At 39.1% G+C, this 18,999-nt stretch overlaps 2 protein-coding genes and 1 long non-coding RNA gene across 3 annotated transcripts; 2 read left to right on the plus strand and 1 right to left on the minus strand.

Annotated features, from left to right (window-relative positions):
- Positions 1-4,410: 4,410 nt before the first annotated feature.
- LOC115687262 (flavonoid 3'-monooxygenase CYP75B137-like) lies at positions 4,411-6,878 on the plus strand. Its single transcript, XM_030612750.2, has 2 exons — positions 4,411-5,490; positions 6,004-6,878. Exons 1-2 carry the CDS (start codon positions 4,498-4,500, stop codon positions 6,634-6,636), a joined length of 1,626 nt encoding a protein of 541 aa, XP_030468610.2. The 5' UTR covers positions 4,411-4,497; the 3' UTR covers positions 6,637-6,878.
- LOC130140424 (uncharacterized) lies at positions 6,479-18,491 on the minus strand. The gene is made up of 2 exons (XR_008818434.1): positions 18,325-18,491; positions 6,479-6,748 (listed from the first exon to the last, which is right to left on the minus strand). It is a non-coding gene; the product is annotated as an uncharacterized LOC130140424 (long non-coding RNA).
- On the plus strand, positions 15,995-18,485 carry LOC130134341 (flavonoid 3'-monooxygenase CYP75B137-like). The gene is made up of 2 exons (XM_030612751.2): positions 15,995-17,005; positions 17,543-18,485. Exons 1-2 carry the CDS (start codon positions 16,013-16,015, stop codon positions 18,170-18,172), a joined length of 1,623 nt encoding a protein of 540 aa, XP_030468611.2. The 5' UTR covers positions 15,995-16,012; the 3' UTR covers positions 18,173-18,485.
- Positions 18,492-18,999: the final 508 nt, after the last annotated feature.

Genomic DNA, 18,999 nt, shown 5'->3' on the forward strand with positions numbered 1-18,999 from the left:
TTGAATCAGTAGGTAATGATTAAAAATCATCCAAGGCCGTTGATAAGGTTTTTCTTTTGTTCCAAGGCCCTTGATAAGGTTTTTTCTTTTGGTTAGAGAAACAAGGTTGAATCGGTAGGTAATGATTAAAAATCATCCAAGGCCTTTGATAAGGTTTTTTCTTTTGGTTGGAGGAACAAGGTTGAATCGTGATTAAAAATCATCCAAGGCCCTTGATAAGGTTTTTTCTTTTGTTCCAAGTCCCTTGATAAGGTTTTTTTCTTTTGGTCAGAGGAACAAGGTTGAATCGGTAGGTAATGATTAAAAATCATCCAAGGCCTTTGATAAGGTTTTTTCTTTTGGTCGGAGGAACAAGGTTGAATCGCGATTAAAAATCATCCAAGGCCCTTGATAAGGTTTTTTCTTTTGGTCAGAGGAACAAGGTTGAATTGGTAGGTAATGCTTTGATAAGGTTTTTTCTTTTGGTCGGAGGAACAAGGTTGAATCGCGATTAAAAATCATCCAAGGCCCTTGATAAGGTTTTTTCTTTTGTTCCAAGTCCCTTGATAAGGTTTTTATCTTTTGGTAGGAGGAACAAGATTGAATCGCGATTAAAAATCATCCAAGACCGTTTTTTCTTTTGTTCCAAGGCCTTGGAACAAGGTTGAATCACTAGGATACAATAGAAACCCGATACCACTATTTTTGTCCTAAAGGGTTTCAAGATAAGTGGGTCGATCCATCGCACCCTAGCGCCAACCCCACATTCGAAACTCATTTTTGCTTTTTTCTTACTCTCATCTAGTTGGTCTCTCTCTTCTTGAGAAAGAACAAGAGAATGTCGAGAGGGCAGTAGTAAGGAGGACATGTCTTTTTATAGTGCCGCTAATTCTCGTGAAGAAAGCTCAGAAACATTTTCTCGTGTAATCGCTCTTTGCTTTGTTCTTGCCCTAGCAGAGCTCTTTTTTTCGCATGCATAAGTTCATTAATTAAAAAACCAAAATTAAACAAAAGCCAAAATTAACTACCCACCTAATTTAATTAACTATGGGTATGAGAGTGCTTGTGACAGAGAGAGAGGAAGCCGAGTGTCGTGTGTTTCCTTAAGTGGCCAGCCATCCCCCCTATTTATAGGCATTGGTTGTCCTAGGTGGATTAGGACTAGGAGAGGCCTAGATTAGATGGACGGTTGTGATTAATCGAGATAAGAGTGGACGGTGGAGACTCCCCTTCGAAGGCCAAAAAGGGGGAATTAGATGGAGAGCCACCATAATCAAAAGCATAGGAGGAGGGAGGGATAGCCGTTGGATGAAGTTAATTAGAGATGAAGGGTGGAGATTAGAGGGATTAGGAATGGATAAGCGAGGATTAAAGGGGAGCAAGCGAAGCATGTGTGTACATGCAATGCCGGCCACAAGAAGTGCATAATCCTATGTGCGCTTGTCCATGGAAGTGAGACGTGGAGGCATGTGATTAAGGGCACGATGGACGGCCAAGATTGATACAAGTGGTGCCTTAACTGCCCTATCCAATTTAAGACCAACTCCCACGTTCTAATTAGGATTAATACCATGAAAAATCCCAAACTGATATACTTGTGATAAATTTACTCAAAACTAATTTTTTTTCTACCAAAAACCCAAACGAGCGCACCTGTAACAAATTTACCCTGAACTAATTCTTGGACCACCAAAAACCTCTCCATTAGTTTCCGTTAAATTGAATTAATACCACGAAAAGTCACAAACTTGTATACATGTGGCAAACGGAGGGTTGAAACCCCAAACTAGTATACCCATTAACTGTAACGTGTCATCCAACTCAGCAATTTGACTGTAAAATTTAATGAAAACTAACTGAGGGTAAATTTGTCACAAGTATACCAGTTTGAAATTTTTGGTGGTCAAAAAATTAATTTTGGATAAATTTGTCACATGTATACCAGTTTGAGATTTTTTGTAATATTAACCCTAAATAATTAAGACATGATCCAGGGATGTTCGAATTAGGACAAAAAGTGTTAGAATTAAGACATAGTCTTAGGATATTGGAATTAAAACAAGATTCCAAGAATGTTGGAAAACTAGTTTCCATCATCTTGGAATCAAGACAAAGCTTCCACAAGTTTGGAATTCACTTCTCCGAGCTCGTCGAGCTACCTTCGAGCTTCAAGAATGATGGAAACTTGCATTCGAGCTCCTCTTATGCCATCCCTCATGCCAAACTTGAGCTTAAACTCCAAGAAAGTAGGGAAGTTGATTTCGGAGCTCATCTCTTTCGTTGAATTTAAGTTTGAGCTCATTCCCCACACCAAACTTAAGCTAATATTTTATGTCTGGCCACCTACCAGGTTCATCTCCGGTTCCCTACAACATGCTTAATGCCAATGAGTTAGTCCTTGATGCCATTAGAACCTAGATGCAATGTACAATGCAAATGCGAACTGCGCAACATTGATATTTTCGTTTAGGGGCTGAATTCAATTTCTAATTTTATTATAAGATCAACAACCTTTTATTGATTGTTGCTAATCGTCATCGATTTCGTCGAGATAGATGTGGTCTATTTTCAATAGGGTTAATACCACAAAAAATTTCAAATTGATATACCTATGACAAATTTATTTCAAACTAATTTTGACCACCAAAAATCATAAACTGGTACACTTTTGACAAATTTACTCTCAGTTAGTTTCCGTTAAATTTTACTGTCAAATTGCTAAGTTAGATGATACATGACAGTTGACGAGTATACCAATTTGAGGTTTTATCCCTCCGTTTGTCACGGGTCTACCAATTTATGATTTTTCATGGTATTAAACAAATTTAACGTAGGGAAAATTTATCGCAGGTGTACCGATTTGGAGTTTTTTATAGTAAAAAAATTAGTTTTGAGTAAATTTATCACAGATATATCAATTTGGGGTTTTTAATGATCAAAAAATTAGTTTGGAATAAATTTATCACGAGTGCACCGATTTGAAATTTTTCATGATATCAAACCTTTTCAATAAGATGTGCATTTCATAGGGCGGACGATAGGAATGTAAAGTACAGTACGGTGCATTTCACAAGGATAATTTTGTTCATCATTGACCCCCGAAAAGAAATGGAAAGAAATAAACAATAAAAAAAAGGTGAGCCAAAATAGCTATAGCAATATCCTTAAAATGGTCCCGAAAATTGTTGAGCTCCGCGAACTCTACAGACCTCAGATTTTATTTGGTTCCTAGGTATAAATTAAATACTGTTAAAATTATTTTGGCATTAAATTAATAAAAACAGAGGCAGCATTCTTGGTATGTATATTTTTTCCAATTGATTTTTGATGTGGAGAAAATTAAAGTGTATACATCACTTTGTGGTTTTGCTGGGATCTTATCTTGTTTTTGGATTAACACAACAAAATATCTAACTCATTTTTCACATTATTTCTATTAGAAATTTCTAATGCATAACCGAAATGTGAACAGCAAAGTAGTACAGAAGTCTCGGGGTCGGATAAGATGGTCCAAGAGCACCACTTGCATGGGATCGCATAAGATGGTCCAAGAGCACCACTTGCCCAAATTAAGGTACATCAACGGTGTCATCAAGGAGGCATTTCGCTTGCACCCAGCTTTGCCATTATTGGTTCGAAAAATTGATATAAATAGTTTATAAATTTTTGCCCAATATATAATGTGATCCCGAACTTTTAATTTGTTTAATGTAGTCCCTGAATTTTACCTCAATATACAATGTGATCTCCGAACTTTTAATTTATTCAATATAATCCCTAAACATTTAGTACATGTTCAATATAGTCCCTGAACAATATAAAAATGTTTGAATTTGAAAAGTTAAAGGATTATAGATCATGTATCCAAAGTTAACGGATCATATCAAAAAAGTTCAGGAATCATATTGCACGTTGAGTTACAGTTATTTTACAATTAAATTGGAGGCTACGGCTGGCGGTGGCGTGGCCGCGCGCGGACGGCGGCGGCAAGGGCGGTCAGCGGCCGCGAGCGGCCGGCGGCCGCGCGGGTGGGCGGCCGGCGACCCCGCGGCGGTGGGCGGCCAACGGCGGTAACCGGCGATCAACTTCCTCTCTCACGAAAAACATTTTCCCTCCCATGGGCAGATTTTGCCTTCACTTTGGGGGAAAATGATTTCCTTTTTGTGAAAAGAGGAAATCATTTTCCTCAAAATAATGAAAGATTTGGGGGTGTTTTCGCCCCCGAACACCGGAAAACGCAAAAAATATTTTGCGGAAAAATATTTTTTCGCAAACGAACACAGCCTAAATCTTTCTAAGAAGACAAAAACAGGTTCACCCGGGTCATTATTGTTTACAATAATTGGTCGCGTGTCAGTGTGAGTAAATGCTACTGGGACCACTCGCTTATCGTGGCACACTGTTCTATGTAATCTATCAGAGACCAAACCGTCTCTACAAAGACCTTCTACAGTTGGTGTGGCTAGAAACTTCCTAATTCTTGCTCAACCAGTCCTCTTCCCGTTGCCACAATCCGAAATGTCGAACGCAGATTCCGATGGCGCCTGGCCGTGGTTGTGGCATGCTAAAGAAGCGAATGATGGCATTCCTAGAGCTACTACAGCACTGCTTGTCATTGCAATAGCAGCTCTTAGTTTTTTCTCTTTGTTCAGGAGGCGAAACCACGCGACGGCTCCATTGCCGCCGGGGCCCCGGGGCGTGCCGTTCTTCGGGTACCTCCCATTCCTAGGCACCAATCTTCACCAGAAATTCACTGAATTGGCTGAGACCTACGGCCCCATCTACAAACTCCATCTCGGAAGCAAATTATATGTGGTTGTTAACTCCCCGTCGCTGGCTAAAGAAATCGTACGGGACCAGGACATGACGTTCGCCAATCGGGACCCGAACATCGCCGCTGCTGTCGCATCATATGGCGGAAGGGACATTGCCTTCTCAAGCCAGGGTCCTTATTGGAGGAATCTACGCAAACTGTTTGTACGGCAGTTGATGAGCAACGTGAGCCTCGATGCCTGTTACGGTTTGAGAAGGCAGGAGGTCAGGAAAGCTCTAAGCGATCTGTACAGAAATCCTGGGGTGCCAGTAGATGTCGGCGAATTGGCCCTTCTGACCTTGATTAATGCGGTGATGGCGATGCTGTGGGGAGGAACGCTTCAGGGAGACAAGGGCGAAGCCATGGGCATCGAGTTTCGAAAGGCGGCGGCCAAACTCATGGTGCTCTTAGGAAGTCCGAATGTTTCGGACTTTTTCCCGGCACTCGCTTGGCTTGACCTGCAAGGAGTGGAAAGGGACATAAAAAGGGTGCATCGGTGGTTTGATGATTTTATTCAGTCGGTTATCGATTGCGCCACCAAAGGAACAACAAATGAACTGTTCAAGCAGAAGGAAGGAGAATCTAAAAGCAATGAACAGAAAAAGGACTTTTTGCGGATTTTCCTGGATATGGAGATGGATCTTGAAGATATTCAGCCACCAATGGACAAGAGTGGAGCACTCAAAGCCGTGCTTATGGTAAGTTTATTAAGCTAGGTAGTCAACTTTAATAACCTGATGCACCAGAAAGTGCAGTTAATCCTCTTTTGCAACTTTGTTCTTGGTAAAATCATTTCAAATCTTGGCCACCATAATCATGAGTAAAGGACAAGCGATTATTACTAAAGGATCATACTCGTTTTCAAATCTATTTTAACCCTAGAATACCGTAACATTCAACAAGCGTCTTATAAATATTGAAACAATTATAGCAAAGTTGATATAATGCAAAGGTATTTAAATTATTGCGTGCCAAATTTCGTATGAAGTTGGTCGTATCATGTCAAGAGTCAAATCTCCTTCCATACCTCTTGTTTCGTCTACTATTGTCTAACTTAGGTTGTGTGCAACCTTGCCCTCTCCATCACAAAAAGCTCCATATTTTAACTAGAACGTCGATTCTTCTCTATTGCAGTGCTTCCTCTGTATTCAGCTTTAGCAAATATTGCAGTAATTGACTCTCTCTGATGAAACTTCAAATTTGTGGAATAGGACATTGTAATCGGTGGAACTGATACGTCTTCGACAATGGTTGAGTGGGTGATGGCAGAGTTGCTGCAGAACCGAAATGTGATGAACAAAGTAGTCCACGAATTGACAGAAGTTGTGGGGGAGGATGAGATGGTCGAAGAGCATCACTTGCCAAAATTAAAGTACCTCAACGCTGTCGTGAAGGAGGCATTTCGCTTGCACCCGGCGCTGCCCTTATTGGTGCCTAGGACCCCATATGCTTCCTGTGTCGTCGGTGGTTACACAATACCGAAGGGCAGCAACATATTTTTGAACGTAGGTTATATCCACAGAGACCCCAAGATTTGGGACAAACCGTTGGAGTTTAGACCCGAGAGGTTCTTGGAAGATCCCAGCAAGTATGATCTCTCGGGCAACAACTTCACGTACATGCCGTTCGGTTCCGGTCGAAGGATGTGCGCGGGGGTTGCACTGGCAGAGAGGATGCTACTGTATGTTTTGGCCTCTCTTTTGCATTCGTTCGAGTGGGAATTACCGCCAGGGGTTGAGCTGGAATTCTCGGACAAGTTCGGCATTGTGGTCAAGAAAATGAAGCCCCTGGTCGCCATTCCCAGGCCAAGATTGTCCACTCGAGAGCTCTACATGTCGAGATAGATCTTTTTATGAGTCTCAAGACTCTTCATTTCAATTCTACGAAATAAACGGATCCTGCCAGTATCGATCATGTTTTAAGCATCTACTCAATTAGACCCGGGTTTGAAAGGAACTTATGCTGCTTTTGTTTGTGATGGGAGAAAGAAATCCTGTTATCTGCTGGTTCTTCAGGTCAGTTAGACCAGAAGATGAAGTATTCTGTAATGCTTTTTTTTCAATCAAATAGGTAGAGTTTCCATGGATTGACTGACTTTTTCTCATAATAGTCCACTTTGATTTTGCCAAAATATCAATGACATTTATTACAACAAAACATTGGCAGACGATCAAGTAAAACAATTGTCCAGTCCACTAGATTTGATCTGCGTCCAATTCCCACTACTCAGTAATAACAGTTTGTTACACTCTGTTTATACCTTAATTTGGGCTTGTATATCTATAATTCATCTTATAAGAAAAATTAGGGATCGAACTCGACCTCTAAACAAAAATATTAATATTGCATGGTTTTGCACTTGCATTCTCTATCGCATTTTGCCTGTAGGTGCTAGAGGCATTTTGATCTAGTACTAAGGGAAAAGTGTCAAAAAAGTCCTAAACCTTTTGCATTGACGTCAATTTAGTCATAAACCTTTTTTTTTTGTGCCAATTCAGTCCTAAACCTTTTTGCATTGATGCCAATTTAGTCCTAAACCTTTTTTTGTGCCAATTCAATCATAAACCTTTTATTTTGTGCCAATTCAGTTCTTCTAGCCAAGTTTTGCGTGATTTTGCTAACGTGAACGCCGATCAGCCACCTGCGCGGACAACTTTTAATAATATTTTAATATTTTTTGAATATTTTTTTAGAGGCGGCGAGGTCGAAGGCCTCTGGCAAGGGCTCGAACCTTGCCAACGGCTAGACGAGGCCCGACCTCGCCGGATCTGGGGAGGTTGAGCCTTGACGGCGGCTGGGCAAGGCACGACCTCGCCAGATCTGGGGAGGTCCAACCTCGCCCAACCATGGCGAGGCTCGCCTTTGCCGTCGCTAGCGAGGGCAAGCCTTGCTAGTGGTTGACGAGGTCGACCTCGCCGGCCTCTAGCCTTTGGCCGGTCCGCAGTCCGGCGACCAGCTGGAGGAAGGAGAGAGGGGAGGGGAAAAAAATTAAAATTCAAAAAAATTAAAATATTATTAAAAGTTGTTCACGTCAGCGTCGGTGACCGGCCGGCATCAACGTCAGTAAAATCCGGACAAAATTGATCGGAAGGACTGAATTGGCACAAGGACAAAAGGTTTATGATTGAATTGGCACAAATGCAAAAGGTTTATGACTGAATTGGCACCAAAAAAAGGTTTAGGACTCAATTGGCACCGATGCCAAAGCTTGAGGACTTTTTTGACACTTTTCCCTAGGATTAATGTTTCCAACCTTTTGGAGCTTTAAGATAGTTGATTTGGACAGAGCTCCAAAAAAAATACAAAAATTGGGAGACACGTCCTAATTCCAATAAAGTGGGAGCTATGTCTTCATTTCAAAGATGATGGGAGGTTATCTTAAATTTCATGGGTGTGAGAATTAGTCCTGATTTGGCCACGGTGGATAATATTTCCAAGATTGGTGCTCATCTTGACCAAGTTCGACCAAGGTTGATTTTTTTTTTTTTGGTCAAAATAACCGTAATCCATTGCACAAAAGACTTGATTCAGAAACAAGTAAGGCCAATAGGGCTTCAGGAGGGCTAGATAGCCAATTATGAGGTAGGGATCTATTCCTTTGGGCTTTAGCAATTCAATCCGCTACCTTGTTGGACTTTCTGTTGGAGTGGGCCGATCTCAAATTCGGAAAGCCCGTAATTGTCTGCTTCGGTGATAAGTACGTCTGCTTCCCATGTGAAGTGATCTGCTCCTTGAAGTGTCTTCACAAGAGTTCAGTTGTCTGACTCAACCAGAAGACTCTCGCTCGTGTGTCTTGCTAAAAAATCTAAGCGTATTGACCGAATTTCAAGATGAGATGATCCATGTTGGCGAAATCTTGATTAGTCTTGGTGAGGCGGTTAAAAGTTGTTGAAAAGATGAGATACGCACTCCGGAAAATTTGCCCCCTCAAATTCAATGCAACAAGACAATAACGAATTTCGAAAAACTTCGTGTTTTCTAGGACATTTTTCTCGAAAAGTTACGTCAAATCAAAACAAATTTTGCCAAAAAAAAGTTTCTAAAAAGATGAGATACCCACTCCGGAAGATTTGCCATCTCAAACTCAATGCAACATATCTCAACTTTCCGACGACTTTTTTTGTCGAAATTTATTTTGATTCCGCATAACTTTTCGAGATGAATGTTATGGAAAACACGAAATTTCTCAAAAATAGGAAGAACCATGCTATAAGAGCGCTTCTCTAGTTATTTATCTCGTTGCATTGAGTTTGAGAGGGCAAATCTTGCGAAATGCGTTTCTCATCTTTCTAACAACTTTTTGGTGAAACTTGTTTTGATTCGGCATAACTTTTCGAGATCAAATTTGGACTCAACATCAGTTCAAATTCCTATTCAAGATTAAATTAAGATAGAGTCAAGATAAGGATCAAACAAAGAAACCTAGTTGTGTTTGGATTTTCTCTACCTAATCTAACAAGATCTCTCATTGCACATCCTTATCTCTCTAATCCAATCTAATCTCTCACTCCCACATGGATTCCATAAAGACTAAAACGACCAGATTTGGAAACGGATGAAACACGGCTGGAATAGACCAATTTGGAGAACAGAATTTGAAAAATTGTGACTTGGAGGGATGGATTCGGTCAAAAAGAGGAGTTATCCGGGAGATTTGGAGTTTGAGAGGAAATTGAGAAGAAGTCAACAGGATAATGCATCAATTGAAAAATCAAAACTAGCAAGATGACCCAATTTCTCACGAAATGTTGCGACCAAATCACTATCCTTTCCAAACCTATTCAATGCCGTGTTAGGCATCCACCCGCATGGCAGATCCACGTTGTTTTCGAAGAATGTAATTGAACTCACAAATTCTCGATCAATATAAATTGTTGCTTCTAGACCACGTGGGCAGATCGACTCTTGCTTGCCAATGCAGAACATTTTCTAATCAAACAGGTCCAAAAGTTACGTATTAAATGCAAAAACTTACTAATCACGTGACTAAGTCACTAACCTCATGCAAATTCTTAGTCTTCTATAGTAAGACTTACTATTTCATTACAGAAATTATTAGTTTATGATCGAACTTGACGTTACAAGAATCAACATAGAGAAATGGAATGACATATAATTAAGGGATAATGACACGAATGGTACTTGAACTTTGGGCCGATATGCAATGCGGTCTATGAACTTTTAATTTATTCAATATGTTTTTTAGACTTTTGGTACATGTTCAACTTAGACTCTGACCTATATGAAAATATTCAATGTTGTCATTCCATTATTTCAAGTTCAGGGACAACATTGAATATTTTCATATAGTTCAAGGACTAAATTGAACATGTATTAGAAGTCTATGAACCACATTGAACAAATTAAAAGTTCAAGAACCATATTGCACATTGGGTTACAGTTCAGGGACCATATTGAAAAAATTAAAAATTCATGGTCTACATTATATATTAAACTAAAGTTCAGAGATCATTTGTGTCATTTTCACTATAATTAAATCGGCATCCATAGAAATGTCGAACATGCAACTAAGAGACTGTAAATCTTTCTAATAAGACAAAAACTGGTTCACCCGGGCCATTTTTGTTTAATTATTCTGGCAGTTTAATCATTTACAATAATTGGTCACATGTTGGTGTGTTAAAATACTAAGGGTCAATACCACGAAAAACTCTAAACTTGTACATCGGTGACAAATTATTCCAAACTAATTTTTTGACTTCCAAACTAATTTTTTGATTACCAAAAACCTCAAACTAGTACACATGACAAATTTACCCCTTCGTTAGTTTTTGATAAATTTTATTGTCAAATTGTTAAGTTAAATGACACGTGATAGTTGATAGAAGTACTAATTTGGGGTTTTATTCTCCGTTTGTCACAAATGTATTGGTTTGTGATTTTTTATTTTTTTTTGTATTAATCCAATTTAATAGAGGATAAATTTATCGTAAAAGTATCAATTTGAGATTTTTGGTGATTAAAAAGTTAATTTGGAGTTTTTGGTGATATTAACCCAAATGCTTACCGGGACCACTCACTTTTCGTATTAAAGTGTCCTATATCATCTATCAGAGACCAAACCGTACCTACAAAGACCTTCTATTGTTTGTGTGGCTAAAAACTTTCTAAATCTCACCCGATTAGTCCTCTTCCCGATGTTACAAGCGGAAATTTCAAACGCAGCTTCCGATGGCGCTTAGCCGTGGCTGTGGCATGCTAAAGAAACAAATGATGCAAACACTACTTATCATTTTAATCCATAAACTTATACTATTAAGATGAGAGATACACGGGCGCATAAAGAGTATAGTAATCCCGTAGGCAAAGGATGTGGGACACTTTAATACAAGTCGGATTATAAACGACACGTGAAACTTGGTAACTTGGAGGCCACACACGCGAAATAAATTGGAGCAGAACCTACCTCTAAAAAGTCCATCAAAAAACTTAAGCTGATAAATAAAAAAAGAACACATGTATATAAATGGCATATAGATCACATAAACAAGCAATGTAAAATATTTTGCTCTTTCAATATACATTAGTTATACCAAGTGAAGAATTAGCCGAGCTTGTGCAATAAACTGATAATGGAACCGAGTTTAGATGCGAAATGACGTGCTTATTTAGTATGCTGTTGCTTGTTATTCAAAAGGTTACCTCTTTTTCTCATGATTGGTTTAGTAAATGCATTATCACATTTGTCATAGATCACCACAAATTCTACCGTGTGTTGGGATTACAAGACAAAGAGGATGAATCTATTTTAAAAGACCGTTCAAGTAGCAGGTGACAGTTGCGAAATCCCAATGACCTCGGAGCTTGTAACTTCTTCTGGACAGGAAAAGTCTTATAAAAGTTCTACGTCTATTGTATTAGTGCTAATTTAATCATAAACTCTTTTTTAGTGTCAATTCAATCATAAACTTTTTGACATAATGCCAATTTAGTCATTCTGTCTAATTTTGGCCAGATATTGCTGACATGGACGCCAGTTGGCCTACATGGCACGGCCGGCGCTAACGTAAATAATTTTTAATAATATTTAATAATTTCCGAATTTTTTCTTTTTTATTTTTTTCCTTTCTTTTTTTTCTCTCTTTTTTCCCCTCCTCTTTCCGGTGGCAGTCATGGCCACGGCCGACGAGGTCTTGCAACATGTTTCGGGTCTTGCATATACATTTGACGACAGAGTCCATTTTAATTTTGCATATACATTCGACGCCTTAATTTCTATTGAATCATCGATTATACTGAAACACTTTTTAAGCAATTTTTTTTTCGATTTTCCGTAGACCGATTGACTCGTTAATAAAGTCCATTTTAATTTTGCCTAACCCGCACTTGTTGTGACGATAATTTATGGCAAATGATCCGAAATCTGGGCATGGACAGCAGGATAATGCATTAATGGAAAATCGAAACTAACAAGATGACCCAATTTCTCATGAAATGTTGCGATCACATCACTATCCTTTCCTAACCTATTCAATGCCGAGTTAGGCATCCACCCACATAGCCCAGCTGGGCAAAATCAGATCCACGATGTTTTCGAAGCACGTAATTGAACTCATAAATATTCAATCAATTTACCTTAATTGTTACTTTCTAGACCACGTGGGCTTATTGAGGGGGAAAGTACCCAAAAAGTCATAAACTTATTGCATTGTTTTCAATTCAGTCTAAACCTTTTAATTTGATCAATTTAGTTCTAAATTGAACATGTATTAGAAGTTCGTGGACCACATTGAATAAATTAAAAGTTCGAGAATCATTTTGCACGTTGTATTACAGTTCAAGGACCACATTGAAAAAAATTAAAAATTCATGATCCACATTACATATTGAACTAAAATTCAGAGATCATTTATGTCATTTTCACTATAATTAAATTGATATCCATAGAAATGCTGAACATGCAACTAAGAGACCGTAAATCTTTCTAATAAGACAAAAACTGGTTCACCCAGGTCATTTTTGTTTAATTATTCTGGTAGTTTAATCATTTACAATAATTGGTCACGTGTTGGTGTGTTAAAATATTAAGGGTCAATACCAAAAAAAACTCTAAACTGGTATATCTATGACAAATTTATCTCAAACTAATTTTTTACTATCAAAAATCACAAACTAATACATGTGACAAATTTACCCTTCGTTAGTTTCTGATAGATTTTACTGTTAAATTGCTAAGTTAAATGAGACGTGACAGTTGAGAGAAGTACTAATTTGGGGTTTTATTTTCCGTTTGTCACAAATGTATTGATTTGTGATTTTTTTTTGTATTAATCCAATTTAACATAGGATTAATTTATCATAAATGTATCAATTTGAGGTTTTTGGTGGTCATAAAGTTAATTTAGGGTTTTTTGTGATATTAACTCAAATGCTAATCGGGACCACTCACTTTTCGTATTAAAGTGTCCTATATCATCCATCAGAGACCAAACCGTACCTACAAAGACCTTCTATTGTTTGTGTGGCTAAAAACTTTCTAAATCTCACCCGATTAGTCCTCTTCCCGATGTTACAAGCGGAAATTTCAAACGCAGCTTCCGATGGCGCTTAGCCGTGGCTGTGGCATGCTAAAGAAATAAATGATGCAAACACTACTTATCATTTTAATCCACAAACTTTATACTATTAAGATGAGAGATACACGGGCGCATAAAGAGTATAGTAATCCCGTAGGCAAAGGATGTGGGACACTTCAATACAAGTCGGATTATGAACGACACGTGAAACTTGGTAACTTGGAGGCCACACACGCGAAATAAATTGGAGCAGAACCTACCTCTAAAAAGTCCATCAAAAAACTTAAGCTGATAAATAAAAAAAGAACACATGTATATAAATGGCATATAGATCACATAAACAAGCAATGTAAAATATTTTGCTCTTTCAATATACATTAGTTATACCAAGTGAAGAATTAGCCGAGCTTGTGCAATAAACTGATAATGGAACCGAGTTTAGATGCGAAATGACGTGCTTATTTAGTATGCTGTTGCTTGTTATTCAAAAGGTTACCTCTTTTTCTCATGATTGGTTTAGTAAATGCATTATCACATTTGTCATAGATCACCACAAATTCTACCATGTGTTGGGATTACAAGACAAAGAGGATGAATCTATTTTAAAAGACCGTTCAAGTAGCAGGTGACAGTTGCGAAATCCCAATGACCTCGGAGCTTGTAACTTCTTCTGGACAGGAAAAGTCTTATAAAAGTTCTACGTCTATTGTATTAGTGCTAATTTAATCATAAACTCTTTTTTAGTGTCAATTCAATCATAAACTTTTTGACATAATGCCAATTTAGTCATTCTGTCTAATTTTGGCCAGATATTGCTGACATGGACGCCAGTTGGCCTACATGGCACGGCCGGCGCTAACGTAAATAATTTTTAATAATATTTAATAATTTCCGAATTTTTTCTTTTTTATTTTTTTCCTTTCTTTTTTTTCTCTCTTTTTTCCCCTCCTCTTTCCGGTGGCAGTCATGGCCACGGCCGACGAGGTCTTGCAACATGTTTCAGGTCTTGCATATACATTCGATGACGAAGTCCATTTTAATTTTGCATATACATTCGACGCCATAATTTCGAATGATTCATCGATTATACTAAAACACTTTCTGAGCAATTTTTTTTTCGATTTTCCGTAGACCGACTGACTCGTTAATAAAGTCCATTTTAATTTTGCCTAACCCGCACTTGTTGCGATGATAATTTATGGCAAATGATCCGAAATCTGGGCATGGACAGCAGGATAATGCAGTGATTGAAATCGAAACTAACAAGATGACCCAATTTCTCATGAAATGTTGCCACCACATCACTATCCTGTCCTAACCTATTCGATGCCGAGTTAGGCATCCACCCGCATGGCCCATCTGGGCAAAATCAGATCCACGTTGTTTTCAAAGCACGTGATCGAACTCATGAATTTTCAATCAATATACCTTCATTGTGACTTTCTAGACCACGTGGGCTGATTGATGGGAAAAGTATCGAAAAAGTCATAAACTTATTATATCGGTTCTAATTTAGTCTAAATCTTTTAATTTGACCATTTAGTTATAAACATTTTACATTTGTGCAAATTGAGTCCATCCGGTCAATTTTGACCTAAAATTGCTAACATGGACATCAGCTGTCCTACGTGGCACAACTAAAATTTTTTTTTATAATTTTTAATTATATTTTAATTAATTTTTCAATTTTTCCTTTTATTTTCTTTTTTTCATTGTGGCAGTCAAGGGTTGCGGCCCTCGCACAGGCCATCACCGGCTACGGACGAGGGCCGCCAAGCCCTCGCCGGTTATAGCTGGTACTTCCGTATTAAATGCAAAAACATAGTAATCACGTGAATAAGTTACTAATCTCATGCAAATTCTTAGTCTTCTATAGTAAAATTTACAGTTACGTTACAGACATTATTAGTTACGTTTAAACTTGTCATTATAAGAATCAATATAGAGAAATGGAATGACTTATAATTAAATGGGTTAATATCACGAAAAACCCCAAACTGATACACTTATGACAAATTTACCCCAAACTAGTACATTTGTGATAATTTTACCCTCTGTTAGTTCCGTTAAATTTTATCATCAAATTTCTGAGTTGGATGACACGTGGTAGTTGACGGGTGTATCAGTTTGGGGTTTTACCCCTCCGCCTGTCACAAGTGTACCATTTTGTGATTTTTCGTGATATTAATCTAATTTAATGGAGGGTAAATTTGTCACAAATGTACCAGTTTGAGGTTTTTGGTTGTTAAAAAATTAATTTAGAGTAAATCTATCACATGTGTACAAGTTTGGAATTTTTTATGATCAAAAAGTTAGTTTAAGGTAAATTTATCATAATTATACCAATTTAAGGTTTTTTTTGTGATATTAACCGTAATTAAATTGGCATCCAGAGGAATGTCGAACGTGCGACTAAGAAACTATAAATCCTTCTAATAAACCAAAAACTGGTTCACCCGGGTCATTTTTGGTTAATTATTCTGGCTGTTTTCCTCGTATACAATAATTGGTCGCGTGTCAATGTGTGTAAGTACAAACTAGGACCACTCACTTTTCGTACCGAACTATCCTATATCATCTATCAGAGCCCAGACCGTGGCTACAAAGACCTTCTATAGTTGGCGTGGCTAGAAACATCCCAATTCTTGCTCATCCAGTCCTCTTCCCGTTGTCACAAGCCGAAATGTCGAACACAGGTTCCGAAGGTGCTTGGCCATGGTTGTGGCATGCTAAAGAAACGAGTGATGCAATTCCTAGAGCTACTACAACACTGCTTGTCATTGCAATAGCAGCTCTTAGTGTTTTCTCTTTGTTCAGGAGGCGAAACCACACAACGGCTTCATTGCCGCCGGGGCCCCGAGGCGTGCCGTTCTTCGGGTACCTCCCATTCCTAGGGACCAATCTCCACCGGAAATTTGCTGAATTGGCCGAGACCTACGGCCCCATCTACAAACTCCGGCTCGGAAGCAAATTATATGTTGTTGTTAACTCCCCGTCGCTGGCCAAAGAAATCGTGCGGGACCAAGACACAGAATTTGCCAATAGGGACCCGAACATTGCCAGTACTATCTTATCATACGGCGGAAAGGACATTGCCTTCTCAAGCCTGGGCCCTTATTGGAGGAATCTCCGCAAGCTGTTTGTACGGCAGTTGATGAGCAACAGGAGCCTCGATGCCTTTTACGGTTTGAGAAGGCAGGCGGTCAGGAAGGCTCTGAGCGATCTGTATAGAAAACCCGGGATGCCGGTAGATATCGGCGAATTGGCCTTTCTGATCCTGGTTAACACGGTGATGGCGATGCTGTGGGGAGGAACACTTCAGGGAGAAAAGCGTAAAACCGTGGGCACTGAGTTTCGAAAGGTGATAGCCAAACTCATGGTGCTCTTAGGTAGTCCAAATGTTTCGGACTTTTTCCCGGCACTCGCTTGGCTTGACCTGCAAGGAGTGGAAAGGGACATGAAAAGGGTGCATCAGCGGCTGGATGCCTTTATTCAGTCTGTTGTCGATTGTGCCACCCAAAGAAGAACAAATGAACTGTTCAAGCAGGAGAAAGGGGAATCTAATAGCAATGAACAGAAAAAGGACTTTTTGCAGATTTTCCTGGATATGGAGATGAATCTTGAAGATAATCACTCACCGATGGACAAGAATAGAGTACTCAAAGCCATTCTTGTGGTAAGTTTATTAATCTAGGTGACTAATGCTTATATGAACATGCACGACTATTTAATGACCTAATGCACCAGAAAGTGGGGTTAATCCTCTTCTGCAACTCTGTTCTTGATAAATTCATTTCAAATCTTAGCCGACATAGTCATGAGTAAATGTCAATCGATTATTACTATAGTATCATACTCATTTTGAAATCCATATTAGCCCTAGAATACCATAGTTTTCAAAAAGCGTCTTATAAAACAGTGATACAAATATAGCAAAGTTGATCTAATGCAAAGGTAATTCAATTATTGTGTGTCAATTTTCGTATGAAGTTGGTCATATCATGTCAAAATTGAAATTTCTTTTCGTACCTCTTGTTTCATATCCTATGGTCTAACTTGGGTTGGGTGCAACCTCGCCCTCTCCATCACAAAAAGCTCCATAGTTTAACTGGAACATCGATTCTTCTGTATTGCAGTGCTTTCTATGTATTCAGCTTTAGCAAATATTACAGTAATTGACTCTCTCTGATGAAACTTCAAATTTGTGGAATAGGACATTGTAATCGGTGCAACCGATACGTCAACAATGGTCGAGTGGGTGATGGCAGAGTTGTTGCAGAACCGAAATGTGATGAACAAAGTAGTCCGCGAATTGACAGAAGTTGTGGGGGAGGATGCGATGGTCGAAGAGCATCACTTGCCCAAATTAAAGTACCTCAAAGCTGTCATCAAGGAGGCACTTCGCTTGCACCCGGTGCTGCCCTTATTGTTGCCGCGGACCCCACATGCTTCCTGTGTTGTCGGGGGTTACATGATACCAAAGGGCAGCAACATATTCTTGAACGTGGGTTATATCCACAGGGACCCCAAGATTTGGGACAAACCGTCGGAGTTTAGACCTGAGAGGTTCTTGGAAGATCCCAGCAAGTATGATCTCTCGGGCAACAACTTTGCATACATGCCTTTCGGTTCCGGCCGGAGGATATGTGTGGGGCTTGCACTGGCAGAAAGGATGCTACTGTATGTTTTGGCCTCTCTTTTGCATTCGTTCGAGTGGGAATTACCACCAGGGGTCGAGCTGGAATTCTCGGACGAGTCCGGGCTTGCGGTCAAGAAAATGGAGCCCCTGGTCGCCAATCCAAGACCAAGATTGTCCCCTCCAGAGCTCTACCTGTCGAGATAGATCTTTTATTAGTCTCAAGACTCTTCATTCAATTCTACAAAATAAAACTCTCCTGCCAGTATCAATAATGTTCCAAGCATCTAAGTCAATAAGAACAACAGTAGTACCAGGGAAACGAGGGTTCATGTACGGGACCCGGGTTTGAAAAGAACTTATGCTGCTTTTGATTGTGATAGGAGAAAGAAATCCTGTTACCTATTGGTTCTTCAGGTCAGTTAGACCAGAAGATGTAAGTCATGTGATTTATTACGACAATAAATTATGGCAGATGGTCAAGTAAAACAATTGTCCAATCTACTAGATTGGATCGGCATCCAATTCACACTACTCAGCAATAACAGTCTGTTACTCTCTGTTTACATCTTAATTTTGGCTCGTAAATTTATCATTCATCTTATAAGAAAAATTAGGGATTGTGTTTGACCACTAAACAAAAATATTGATATTGCATGGTTTTCAACTTGCATTCTCTATCGCATTTAGATTTAAGATTAATGCATTTGCATCTGTTGGCGACCCTCCCAAAGTTTTCTGACGTGATTGGGAGAACAAGGGATGAAGTTTAGGGGTATTGCCTAATTCGGACCATTGGCCCTTAATTAGGCGCGGGCTCTCCAAAGTCCATACCTCGCGGGACGTTGGATTTCGTTTTAAACTCGTTTTAAGCCTAATGATTTCTAGGAATCACCACTAGCCATTTGGGGTTGGCTAGAAACCAAATAAGACACGGGAGTGTCGTCTCATTTTCTACGTAACCAGAGATTCTAGTTCGGGTACTTGATTATTCTTATATTTCAATTAACACTGTTTTGGTACCTCTAACTTGG

Source organism: Syzygium oleosum, unplaced genomic scaffold (genome assembly GCF_021117445.2).
Source record: "Syzygium oleosum isolate NSW1041296 unplaced genomic scaffold, Sole_v2.1 Sole_v2.18, whole genome shotgun sequence".
In the NCBI taxonomy this organism is placed as follows: domain Eukaryota; kingdom Viridiplantae; phylum Streptophyta; class Magnoliopsida; order Myrtales; family Myrtaceae; genus Syzygium; species Syzygium oleosum.